Source organism: Pongo pygmaeus, chromosome 6 (genome assembly GCF_028885625.2).
Source record: "Pongo pygmaeus isolate AG05252 chromosome 6, NHGRI_mPonPyg2-v2.0_pri, whole genome shotgun sequence".
Taxonomy (NCBI): domain Eukaryota; kingdom Metazoa; phylum Chordata; class Mammalia; order Primates; family Hominidae; genus Pongo; species Pongo pygmaeus.
The window spans coordinates 138,008,080-138,021,394 of record NC_072379.2 but is presented as its reverse complement, the minus strand read 5'-3'; the positions used below and the strand labels follow the sequence as shown (position 1 = coordinate 138,021,394).

General features: G+C 42.5%; 1 protein-coding gene across 2 annotated transcripts in view; it reads left to right on the top strand.

The window, feature by feature from the left end:
* Positions 1 to 6,913, top strand: part of ZC3HAV1 (zinc finger CCCH-type containing, antiviral 1) — a 64,745-nt gene extending 57,832 nt beyond the window's left edge. For both annotated transcript variants that reach the window (XM_054495227.2, XM_054495228.2), the window contains exon 13: positions 2,579 to 6,913. In XM_054495227.2, coding sequence (XP_054351202.1) covers positions 2,579 to 2,841 — 263 coding nt within the window. In that variant the 3' untranslated portion in view covers positions 2,842 to 6,913. The remainder of the gene's footprint in view (positions 1 to 2,578) is intronic.
* Positions 6,914 to 13,315: the final 6,402 nt, after the last annotated feature.

Sequence of the window (13,315 nt, the reverse complement as noted above, 5' to 3'; positions counted from 1 at the left end):
TGCCACTGCACTCCAGCCTCGGCGACAGAGGAAAACTCTGTCTCAAAAAAGAAAAAATTAAAGCACTTAGAAATGTAGGAATAGAAATGAACTTTCTTAACACAATAAAGGGAATTTTAAAAAAAGAAAATATAGATTCCAGATTATATAAGTGTGATATAAAAAAACTGATGCAACAAAAACAAAAATGGACAAATGAGATAGCATCAAACTAAAAAGCTTCTCCACAGCAAAGGAAACAATTAACAAAGTGAACAGACAAACCCACAGAGTGGGAGAAAATATTTGCAAGCCATATATCTGACAAGGGATTAATATCCAAAATATATAAGGAGCTCAAACAATTCAACAGCAAGAGAACAAATAACCCAATTTTAAAATGTGCAAGCTGTTCCCATAAGTGGCCTGAGGTGATCTGTGAAAATGGCTCACCATTCACTTGACCCAGAAAACCCCATGAAATCATGCAAATAAAGAGGCTCAAATCTTCATGTTCACTTTAAGGACACCCATGAAACTGCCCAGGCCATCGAGAGTATGCCTATATGAAAAGCCAGCAAGTGTCTGAGAGATGTCACTGTATAGAAACAATGTGTACCATTCCAACGTTACGAGGGTGGAGTTGGTAGGAGTGCCCAGACCAAACAGTGGGGCTGGGCACGCAGTTGGTGACCCCAAAAGGGTTGAATTTTTGCTGTACACACTTAAAAATGCAGAGGGTGATGCTGAACGTAAGGGTTGAGCTGTAGATTCTCTGGTCATCGAGGATATTCAGATGCACAAAGCACCCAAGATGTGCCACCAGACTTCCAGAGCTCATGGTTGGATTAACTCATGCCTGAGCTCCCCCTGCCACATAGAGACAATCTTCACTGAAAAAGCACACCATGTTCCTAAACCAGAAGAGGAGGTGCACAGAAGAAAAAGCTATCCCAGAAGATACTGAAGAAGCAAAAACTTAACGGCACAGTAATAAAATACATAAAATACATGCAAATAAAAGTTTCAAAAATGGGCAAAAGACTTGAATAGACATTTCTCAAAAGAAGAAATACAAATGGCCAATCGGTTCATGAAAAAATGCTCAACATCACTAATCATCAGGCAAATGCAAATTAAAACCACAATGAGCTGTTGCCTTGCACCGATTAGAATGGCAGGCTGAGGTGGGAAGATTGCTTGAGCCCAGGACATCAAGGCTGCAGTGAGCCAAGATTGCACCACTGCACCCCAGCCTGGGTGACAGAGACCCTGTCTCAAAAACAGCAGCAACAACAACAACAACAAAAAAAAAGAGAGAGAGAGGAGAGCTGAATGTACTGACATAGCAAGATTTCTAGGACTAAAGTGGAAAAAAAAGTTGTAGAACAGTTCATATGTTATGATCCTATTTATGAACAAGTAAACCACCATAAAACTATATTAGAGTATATGCACATATATGTATGTGAATGCATAGAAACAAGTGTGAAAGAATTCCCACCAGCCATAAACTGTTTTGGGAAGGGGAGTGGGATTGGATGTGGTAGGTCAGTATAGGTAGACTTCCATATTTTACTTTAAATATAGTAGAACATCATTTGCACAGAATATCTAGTATCTGACCTACTCAGGATAACCAACGTTTCTGGAATTCAAACATCTAACTATAAAATGATAAAAAGAACAAAAACAAAGTAGATGGAAAGTATATTAAACATTTGTTACCACAAGTAAAACAAATTCATTTTACTTATTGATTCTTGCATGGAAATAGGAGTTTGCAATATCTACTTATGGTCTTTAAAATGACAGAGTAGCATTCTTAGAAAATATTGTTAGTATTTTTTGATACAGAGTCTCACTCTGTTGCCCAGGCTGGAGTGCAGTGGTGTGATCCTAGCTTACTGCAGCCTCAACTTCCTGGGCTCAATCAATCCTGCCTCAGCTTCCTGAGTAGCTGGGATTACAAGTGCACGCCACCATGCCCGGCTAATTTTTAAATTTTTTGTAGATATGGAGTCTCCCCATGTTGCCCAGACTGGTCTCAAATTCCTGGGCTCATGTGATCCACCTGCCTCAACCTCCCATAATGCTGGGATTACAGACATGAGCCACCGCATCTGCCCAGAGTAGCACTTGACAATGATAAAAATAAAAATTTTAACTTGGCAGGAAATTGTTGGTCTGCTCTGTATGGAAGCAGCAATCATTATCTGAGGTTGTTTTAGAATTGAGGATGAAGCATCAACTGACTCATCAGTTCCAAGTTGGCTCATTCAGCTCACACTGGGTGAATTGCATCAATTGGGCCACTGTGTCATTGTCATTTGGTCATTGCAGCCAATGGCTCACACTATCAGCGTGAGCTCTGCACTGTAGCAAATATTCCTCAGTCATTTCTATAGGGTTATATACTGTATTTAAGTTCGCCTGCATCATAAACATGTTCTTAAGTGCAAAGGAAAGTTTATAAATATCAGTAAGGTATTATTGACATATGCTTAGTCCACGCCCATCTGACTGTATATAACAAATCTTATAAGCTGTATACCTTCTTTTATAATATTTCTTAACTTTTCTTTCTGATTCTTTCTAGGAATTTACTTTGCAAAAGATGCCATCTATTCCCACAAAAATTGCCCGTATGATGCAAAAAACGTCGTTATGTTTATAGCCCAAGTCCTGGTTGGAAAGTTTATTGAAGGAAGTATGACGTACACGAGCCCCCCTCCACAGTTCGATAGCTGTGTGGATACCAGGTTGAATCCCTCCGTTTTTGTCATCTTTCAGAAAGACCAGATTTACCCACAATATGTGATTGAATATACTGAAGCAGACAAAGCCTGCGTGATTAGTTAGAACCGATGAATACAGCGTCAGAAGGATGCCATAACCATTCTTTTCCCTTACAGAACTAAATTGCCCCAGACAGGAGTTAAAGTTTTATATTTTCCTGCCCAGTTATCTAATGTCTTAGATCAGTGGTCCCCAAACTTTGCTACATATTAGAATCATCTGGGAGGTTTTAAACAAATTCCGATGCCCAGGTTGCACCCCATGCCAATGAAATCATTTCTGGGCGTTAGCGCCAGGCACTTGTATTTTTTTTTTTTTTTTTTGAGACCGAATCTCACTCCATCGCCCAGGCTGGAGTGCAGTGGCGTGATCTTGGCTCACTTTAACCTCTGCCTCCCGGGTTCAAGCAATTCTCCTGCCTCAGCCTCCCGAGTAGCTGGAACTACAGGCACACACTGCCACACCCAGCTAATTTTTTGAATTTTTTAGTAGAGACAAGATTTCACTGTGTTGCCCAGGCTGGTCTCAAACTCCTGAGCTCAGGCAATCTGCCCGCCTTGGCCTCCCAAAGTGCTAGGATTACAGGTGTGAGCCACCATGCCTGGCTGGCAGTTGTACTTTTTAAAGCCCTTCTGATGATTCCAATGTGTTGGAAAGTTTACCTTGTCTCAGATGTAACTGGTAAAGGCTGATTTCTAAATTTTCTGTAATTGCAGCAACCTTTCTCTCCTGTCTACCCTTTTAATTTACTGTATGCCAATGTTTTGTATGCCATTGAAAGAAAGTTAATTTGGAAAATTTGGGAGAAATCTAAACATGCCTATTAAGGATATAAGACATTACAGCCTTAGAAGAAAGATTGTGAAAAGCTGGGGAGAAAATGCTTAAGGACATGCTAGGGGAAAAAAAAGTAAAATTGAAAAGCTATTGCAGACATAGCTGCAGTACTGTACCTTATCATTCTGATGAAACTGATTTGGAGCACGCTTTTCTTTATCGCTACATTTATTTAGGGGACAAACTCCATTCAGGTTGACTCTCTCTGGAATGCGGTAATAAGGGCTGGCAAGTAAGGCTCAGAGAGACGCAACCAACTGGAGTTAATTGCCCATTTGGGCTCTTTGTATAATTATGGCAAAGTAGACATTTATGTTCTAATTAATATGATTACAGAGAAGGCTTTTTCTCAGGTCAGGCTTTTCATGAAAGTATTTTGAGAACAATGAATTGCAATAACCAGCTTCACACAAGCATAACTGATAAACGCGAGTGCTATTGTAGTCTTGGCAAATGAGCCAAGAACCTAGGAGCAGGCCATTCCTACTGAAGGACGGGCCCCCTACGGAGATGAAATTTGTTTCCTGGTGAGCACAGAATCAGAACAAAGAACAATATCCCAGAGAGGCCCTGTGTCTACCAGGAGCTTCTTTTTCCAAATGTAATGGATTATGTGGAATTGTAGTACCATCGGTTTTTACTTAGAGCCCTTGATGTGCTTGGACCAATATTTCCTTCCTTCTTATGAACCAGGTTTTTCCTTCTGATTTTCCCTTTTCAACATTCCTTACCAGTCACCAAAGTTTCCTGTTATAATTTCTTCTAGCAGACATGTTATAAGTCAGATTTAATTAGCATCAGAGTTGATTTTATATTAGTCAGACTTTGGATCATCACAGAGATCTCCACAACTCCTTAGCTTAAACAGCTCCACCAGTAAAAAAAAAAAAAAAAAAAAAAAAAAAAAAAAAAATAGAGAGTTTTTTTAGAGTAGAGTTATTTTCTGGGAGGGTTACTACAAATGCTTATTCTCATAGACTTATTTCTTTCATGGTAGCTTTCGTTTTGGAGTGTTCATTTTCTGAACTTGACCCTCACATTGTAGGGGTGCAGTTTGTCCAACTCTTTCCAACAGCCCATTAGACACCACTAGCTGGATATTTCACAGGCATCTTTGATTCAACATGTCCAAAGTGGAACTCTCCATCTACCTCCCTCACATGAACCTGTTCCTCTCTCAGGATCTGTATGTAAGTGAATAGCATCACCATCTACCCATTGGCTCAAGCAGAAATCTGGAAGTCATCTTTGACTCCTTCCTCTCCCTCGTGATAAACATCTAAGCAGTTTCTAAGTCTAGTTTTACCTCTTAAATATCTCTGTTCCCTTCTAAGTTGTTTGCTGTGTTTTCTTCAGAGCAAGAAGGTTATATTTTTTAAAATTTACTTAGTAATGCACATTCAAAACACACATCAAGTCTTCAGGATAAAGTTCAAAACCGCTATCATGGCCCCATGTGCTCTCTCCCTCCCCTACCCCTCTATCATTTAGTTTCTTCTGCGCAAGCCACTCTGGCTTCCTTTCAGTTTTGTGGTTCCCATTTTTAGCTAGTTCAGTGGTTTTCAATGGGCATTTCTGCCTTTTTTTTTCTAAACGACAAATAGAAATACATCTTCTTTATTATCCTCCAAATCCAATTCAGAGGTAATATGCTCCACCTACACACAATTTTAGAAATAAATTAAAAATTAAATAAAACTGATATGAACATAAAGAGGAAATAAAATGTACCTAACTTGGGCACAACTGTAATTGAAGACCTAATGAAGTAGTCAGATGCTTACAACTATTTATAATGCATCAATTTGAACTTAGAAGGTAGGAGATCAGATCATATGTGGGAAAATGTAAAAGCAGGGATATGGGTGGGCATTAGAATAAAAACTAGGGATACAATAACTTCTTTGCATATGACAATACTTATTTGTATATAAGAGAAAGAACGAAATAACCTTTATTGAAATAAAGATACTATGCAAGAAAATGTACAGTTATCGAAGTGGAGAAAATGAGGATATATTCTTGCAGACGAGCTATAGGTCATACATGAATGTCTAGTGAGACATTCAAAATTCGTATAGGGTGCAGAATAATTTCTTATTGTGAGGAACTGTCCAATGTATTGCAAGATGTTCTGCATACTTGGCTCTCACATATTAAATGCTAGTAGCGCCCCCACCCCCACGCCCATTCATGGTGACAACCACAAACCCTATCAGATCTATTCACCCTTTTCAGAGCAGATATTTTGTAACATTCTCTTTGCTGTCGTGAAATGACTCATAGATAATACAATCTACTTACACACATGAATTTCTTAAAAAATCAATTTAATGCCCTAACTCTCTTATTAAGGAGAAATAGAAAAGAAGAAATTTATAATGAAAAGAAGATGAATTTCATTATGTAAATGCTCAGGCATGACTACGCTGTTTGAAACAGACAGATGTTTACTCTTCCTTGTAATGAGTAGGTTTGGATTTAAGAGCCGACTAGAGGCTACTTCCTGTAAACAATTACAGGAAAATGAAACTAGAGGGGTGGGGGACACTAGAATGAAAACCAGTGTTAGGGTAAAGACAAAACAGACCATATACATAATCTGTATATGGGAAAAGAAAGAGCGAAATTACCTTACTTAAGGATAATAGGACAAGACAAATTACAGATTGTCTCAGAGAAAACAAATGAGTTACTCTCTCGGACAAGCTGTAGGTCCTACCTAAATGTCCAGCAGGACATTAGACAGTCGTACAGGGTACAGAATAATTCTTCGTTGTGTGGCACTAACCCACACACTGCAGGACATCGTTCTCCCTGGCTGCATCCACTCAGTGCTGGGAGTAGTCCCCAGTTATTATGAAACCACCAATAACCCACTGACCACAGTGAGAACCACTGATTTTTTCCACTGACCTAGCGAATATCTAGCATCCTTAGATCGGCTCAACTGTTACTTCCTTAAGGAATCCTTCTATAGAATAGGTCAGATCCTTGCCTCCCAAACCCCTTATTTTTAAAATACTTTGCGCCTTGCTTTGATAATTTGTATTATGTATCCAAACTGAAATTATCTGCTTTCTGCATTAGAATGTAAGCCCCCTGAGGGTTGAGTCAGTCTGTCTTGTTCGCTGTGCCACGCCTGATGCCTAGCCCAGCAGCATGCTTTGTACACTGATATATTGGGTAAATTTTGTTGAATAAATTAAGCTCAACTATTTATATTTCAATAGTTGAGTTGTATTGCTTCCTGTTCTTCAAGCTTAATTTGAACTGTCTAATAAAAAGAAGTAATTAATTTGGTTCTACTGCCTTTATTTGATCTATTTCTAGGTACCTCCAAAAACATCATCAACTGCAGACACCAGTTATTCAATGGGAGAGAGATGATGTGTTTTGCCCCTTCCAGCTTTATCATTCCAGGGCTCGATGACCAAGTCACCTGGGCAAGGCACAGTGGTGGTGATGGCCCCCACATCTTTTGTCTGGGGACTTAGAGAGGGAAGGGCTGAAAGCTGCTAACACACATTTCTTCCTTTAGTCTCGGGGGTGTGAACAGGGCCAGACTGAGGCACAAAAGTTAAAAATATAAATGGTGATAAGCAGAATTACCCTATCAGCCATTCCTTCTCCAAAAGCCCTTCTCTACTCATTATTTCCTTCCTTTTTTTTTTTTTTTTTTTTTTTTTTGAGATGGAGTCTCACTCTGTCACCCAGGCTGTAGTGCAGTGGCGCAATCTCAGCTCAATGCAACCTCTGCCTCCTGAGTTCAAGCAATTCTCCTGCCTCAGCCTCCTGAGTAGCTGGGATTATAGGCGCCCGCCACCATACCTGGCTAGTTTTTGTACTTTTAGTATAGATGGGGTTTCACCATGTTGGCTAGGCTGGTCTTGAATTCCTGACCTAAGGTGATACACCTGCCTTGGCCTCCCAAAGTGCTGGGATTACAGGTGTGAGCACCTCACCCGGCCTCATTATCTTTTTTAATCACAAAGCTTTCAGTGGAGAGGGAGCAGGGAGAGAGTGAGGGAAATGGAGAGGGAGAGCAAGTTCTATGGCAGCAGAGATTTGATAAAGTGAAGGTAAAACTACCATTTGACTTGGACCTCAATATCAATAAAGCAAGGTGTAGCAAAGTCATTGCTGTCAAAGCACCTGGATTGAAACACACAAAAATGCTATCAAACCAAGCATGAGCAGATCCTGGAGTTTTTTGATTTTTTTTTTATGAGTTTGTTTACTTTGTCATAGTGCGCCCAAGAAAACCTGCCATTACCTAGTTTCTGGTGGACTCCTCAGTCCAGCATTTGGTAGAAATGAAGCTATGGCCGGGTGCAGTGGCTCACGCCTGTAATCCCAGCACTTAGGGAGGCTGAGGCGGGTGGATCACGAGGTCAAGAGATCGAGACCATCCTGGCCAACATGGTGAAACCCCGTCTCTACTAAAAATTCAAAAATGAGCTGGGTGTGGTGGCACACACCTGTAGTCCCAGGTACTTGGGAGGCTGAGGCAGGAGAATCGCTTGAACCCGGTAGGTGGAGGTTGCAGTGAGTCAAGACCACGCCACTGCACTCCAGCCTGGGTGACAGAGCAAGACTCTGTCTCAAAAAGAAAAAAAATAAGAAAAAAGAAATGAAGCTAAATAGCAACCACTTTCCACTCATACCCTCATACCTTAGCTACTGTAAAGGGAACTGCCATGAAACGCAATACTTAGTTGAGTGCTAAGCATGTGTGTCTGGGGCCATGGGGCCATGTTCTGGGACATGTCTTGGAAATAGTTCAGGGGATAACAGGCAGGTTTCATTTAGAAGGCTAAGACCAGAGCAGATGAATTTATAACAGTGATATCTGTGCATGTCCCCGGAGTGACTTGCTCCAAAGCTCGTGCTACAGATGTGTGCCTGAGTGACCATAAGCTTGAGAATGAGCTTCAGAATCAAAGCGGCAGGAGACATCAGAACGTTCTAGGAAGTGCTTAAGTCTTAAAAGCTCCAATCCTAAAATACCACCCCCAATCTCAACCTCCTGTTTTCTCTTTTTCATTTCCTTGTGAACCTGCCCAGCATCTAATGTCACCCTCTTCTTCCTGAAAAATGCACAAGCTTCAATAAACAGTCTGCTCTGGGATCTTTCCTTTTTACCCCTCTATGCACTTCCCCATGAATGGTCTTATTTATTCCCAGATTCAAGTGTCACACACTCTGACTCCATGATCTATACCTCTGCTGAGGAGTCAGATAACCTGTGCATGGTGTCACAGCTACTGAGTAACAGAACCAAGATTCTAAACCTGGAAGTTCAGCTGCAGAGTCTGCAGGTTAAGTGTGTATCTGTAGGAACAGTCTCTACCTCTTCCCTCTCACCTCCCCACCCTTCCCCCATTAACTCCTGCATTTACTCTTGGAGTCTTCTCCACACTCTGCCTCATAGTCTTCCTCTCCACTTAAAATCCTCCCTTTTCCTTCAGTGTTCACTGTGGTCAACCCATGCAACACCCCTAGCCTTAGATGTCATTAACACCTGTCTTCACTGTCCTCACTATTTGGGGAGCCAATATCCATCACCCCACTGTCATCAGTCAGAATTACTCTAGAACTGCTTTTTTTTTTTTTTTTTTTTGAGACAGAGTCTCACTCTGTCGCCCAGGTTGGAGAGCAATGGCATGATCTCAGCTCACTGCAACCTCTGCCTCCAGGGTTCGAGCAATTCTCCTTCCTCAGCCTCCCAAGTAGCTGAGATTACAGGCACCCGCCATCATGCCTGGCTAATTTTTAGTAGAGATGGGGTTTCGACATGTTGGCCAGGCTGGTCTTGAATTCCTGACCTCAACTGATCCTCCTGCCTCGGCCTCCCAAAGTGCTGGGATTACAGGCACGAACCACCGCAAATGGCCTAGAACTGCTGTTTCTGAAATCCCAAACCTCTATATTCTACCTCTGACCCCAGCCTGCTTTTTAGCTCTCTTGCCCTCCTACATTTCGTACGTCGTCTTTCTCTGCTCACATATAGCCCCTTGCTGTCTTCACTCCCTTACTTAGTCTCCAGCCCATTGTTCAGCCCCGACCACTCTCTTTTCTTCTCTTTTTTTTTTTTTTGAAACAGAAACTTACTCTGTCTCCCAGGCTGGAGTGCAGTGGTGTGATCTCAGCTCACTGCAGCCTCTGCTTCCCAGGTTCAAGTGATTCTCCCACCTGAGCCTCCTGAGTAGCTGCGATTACAGGTACCCACTGCCATGCCTGGCTAATTTTTAGTAGAGATGGGGTTTCAATATGTTGGCCAGGCTGGTCTCGAACTCCTGACCTTAGGTGATCCTCCTGCCTCGGCCTTCCAAAGTGCTAGGATTACAGGCGTGTGCCACCACACCTGGCTAATTTTTGTAATTTTGGGTAAAGACAGGGTTTCACCACTTTGCTAAGGCTGGTTTTGAATCCCCAACCTCAGGTGATCCACCTGCCTCAGCCTCCCAAAGTGGTGGGATTACAGGCATGAGCCACTGCACCCAGCCCCCTGATCACTCTTTCAATTCATACTTTCAATCATCCAGAACTTTGGACCTTAAGTCTCATCCACTGGCAGAACCTAAAAGTGAATCAACCAAATTCTGTTCTTACACCTTGAGAGCTTTTAGGAGAATTGCAGCACTGTTTGGATCCATGCCACTACCAATTTGTGGCCTTGGCAAGGCCCTGCCCGTGCCTACTGGTCCTTCCTCTCAGCCTTCTCCCCACTCCACAAGTCAGCTTTGTCGAGCCTTTATGGTCTCCTCAAGTGACTCTCCACCACCCATTCTTGGTTTTGCCTTAAACTTAAAAAGACAAAACAAAACAAAGCCTACAAACTTGTCTTTAGGTGCTCTAATCCTTGCCTCCTTTCCTGTTGTGTGAATGGAAGAAGCATCTCCCCTCCTGTCGGAGGTTAGTTCCTCTGACATCTCCCATTCTCTCTCACTGCCTATGGACATCCCCCGCTGATTACGATTCCCCTTTCCTTTATATTCTTTCTTTTTTTCTTCTCTCCTTCCTTTTCTTTCCTTTCCCTTCCTTTCTACCTTTTTCTGTCGCCCAGGCTGGAGTACAGTAGCATGATCTTGGCTCACTGCAGCCTCTGACCTCCTAGACTGAAGCAATCCTCCCACCTCAGCCTCCTGAGTAGCTGAGACTACAGGCACATGCCACCACGCCTAGCTAATTTTTGCATTTTTAGTAGAGACAGGGTTCTACCATGTTGCCCAGGCTGATCTCAAACTCCTGGACTCAAGTGATTCTCCTGCCTCAGCCTCCCAAAGGGCTGGGACTGCAGGCATGAGCCACCGCACCTGGCCTCCTTTATTTTCAACTTTCCATTCTTACTAGCTCTTTCTTTTCTCTTTGTTTTTGAGACAGAGTTTCGCTCTGTTCCCCAGGCTGGAGTACAGTGGTGCAATCTTGGCTCACTGCAAGCTCCGCCTCCCGGGTTCATGCCATTCTCCTGCCTCAGCCTCCCGAGTAGCTGGGACTACAGGCGCCAGCCACCACGCCTGGCTAATTTTTTGTATTTTTAGTAGAGACGGGGTTTCACCATGTTAGCCAGGATGGTCTCGAACTCCTGACCTCATGATCCGCCTGCCTCGGCCTCCCAAAGTGCTGGGATTACAGGCGTGAGCCACCGCGCCCGGCCTTACGGGCTCTTTCTACTCAGCATGTAACTATGCTTGTCTCTCCTATAATAAAATACCTTTCTCAGTCTTGTGTCTTCCTCTTATTATCATTACCTTACTTACTTTTAGAAGTAAAGTCCTGGATTTTTCCATTCTTCTTTTTTTAACCTACAGAAATCTACCTTTTCTCATTATTCCTCTGAAATAAACCTGCCTAGGTTATCACTGCCTACAAGCTTTCCCTTGTAGGAAAGCTCCCCTCTGTAGTATCTCACCATGTTGATCACTTCCTCCTTGAAACTCTCTCCTCTGTGTGTCCATGAATGACTCTCATTTTTCTCTAACCTCTCCTTATCAGTTTATATGTTAGGCTATGTTCCCTCAGGAGCAATCCAACAAGGATTGAATGCACGCAGTTTACTTGGGAGGTGATCCTAAGAAACACTGGCAGGGGAATGGGGAGGTGCGGCAAGGAAAGGCAGGAAGACTGTATGGGGAGTGCTAATGAGCAGGTGTGGCTGTGGGCAACTAGGGTTCAGTTCCACTGAGGAAACATTGGGAGACCATGGAATGTACACCTCCAAGTGGTTCCACATGAGGAATTATGAGTTGGGCTGTTTGATCCATTGTTGGGGAGGACAAACTTTTCCTGCACCCTCTTATGTTCAGTTCTGAGGGGCTGCAAATTTAACTGACAAGAGAAAAAATATATATGCATATGGCACTGCACAAAAGAAGTGATGATGATTTATTTACCTAACTTAATAGGGGAGAGAAGGGGGGCAAAAAGGCTCCTATGGGAAGAACAAAGGGGTTTCTAGGGAACAAACAGGAGATAAGGAAGTTTGTGATCATGTTGTTTATGCAGGTGCACATGGTCTTCTATTTCATGTCCATAAACCCCTGGAGACGGGATGAATGGCAGCCTCATTCCCAGAAGGTTCTGCTTTTACTGAAATAAAGGAACCTTCAAGAAGGCTTCTTTTTGCCTCTATTGAATCTTACACGTCTTTAGTTTAAAATAATCCTGATGCCAATTTTAGGGTTGAGAGTGCATCCTCAAACCACCAATTCCCCAATATCCCTGGATGAAGGCTCTTCCTGGAGGTGTTGGCTGCTTGGTAATTCCAGCCTGCCTTTCCTGCTGGCTGCTTGCTTTCTGTTGGAAAAAGCTTAGGCAGAGAGTTCAGGAACAAATGCTGAGTGCCAAGGGGACGTAGACTACTGCCTATTTTTCTCTTCCCCCACTTGCTTATTTAATGTGGGTATTTGCCAAGCTTCTTTCCCCCCACCTCTGCTTTTTCACACTCTTCATTTTTGCCAGGTGATCTTATCAACTCTCAACTCTCAGTTACCTAATACTCTGATGTCACGCAAATCTACATCTCTTCCTTTCTCATGTCCCTCAAGGTCTAGACCTGTACACAGAATATACCTGCCTGTTGAGCGTCTTACCTTGGGTTGTCCACTGCAAACTCAACATAAATAACATTTGGGTTATAGTCCCTCAAATCCTGTTTATTTTCTGTTACTCCCCACCTCGTCTTGCTTTTCCAGAAATCCATTCTTCTCATTGCTGCCAGGGGTCTTTCCAAAACACCTATCCTACAATATGGCCAGGTACTATTTTAGGTGGTAGGGATACAGCAATGAGCAAAACAAGGTTCCTGCTTTCATGAGCCTGAATTCTATAGCTAAATATATAAATACACAATAAAGAAGAAAAATATCAGTGGTAAGTTCCATGCAGACTGGGGAGCTACTTTAGATTTGAGAGGTCAGGAAAGGTTTTGCTGAAGAGAAGACATTAAAGCCCAGAGCTGAACGACACACCTTGAGTGGCACTCAGGAGACATACACACTTCCCAGATGAAAATCCTTTAGTGACTTCCCAAAGTTCTCGGGATATAAGTCCAAATTTCACAGCATGGCAGAGAAGGTCTTCTGGCATCTGGCCAATTGTCTTCCTCTCCAGCTTCTTTACATTACATGACATTAATGCATTTAATCCTCACAAGCACCTTGTAAAACAGCAGCTAGGCTGGCTGAGTTCTCTGATG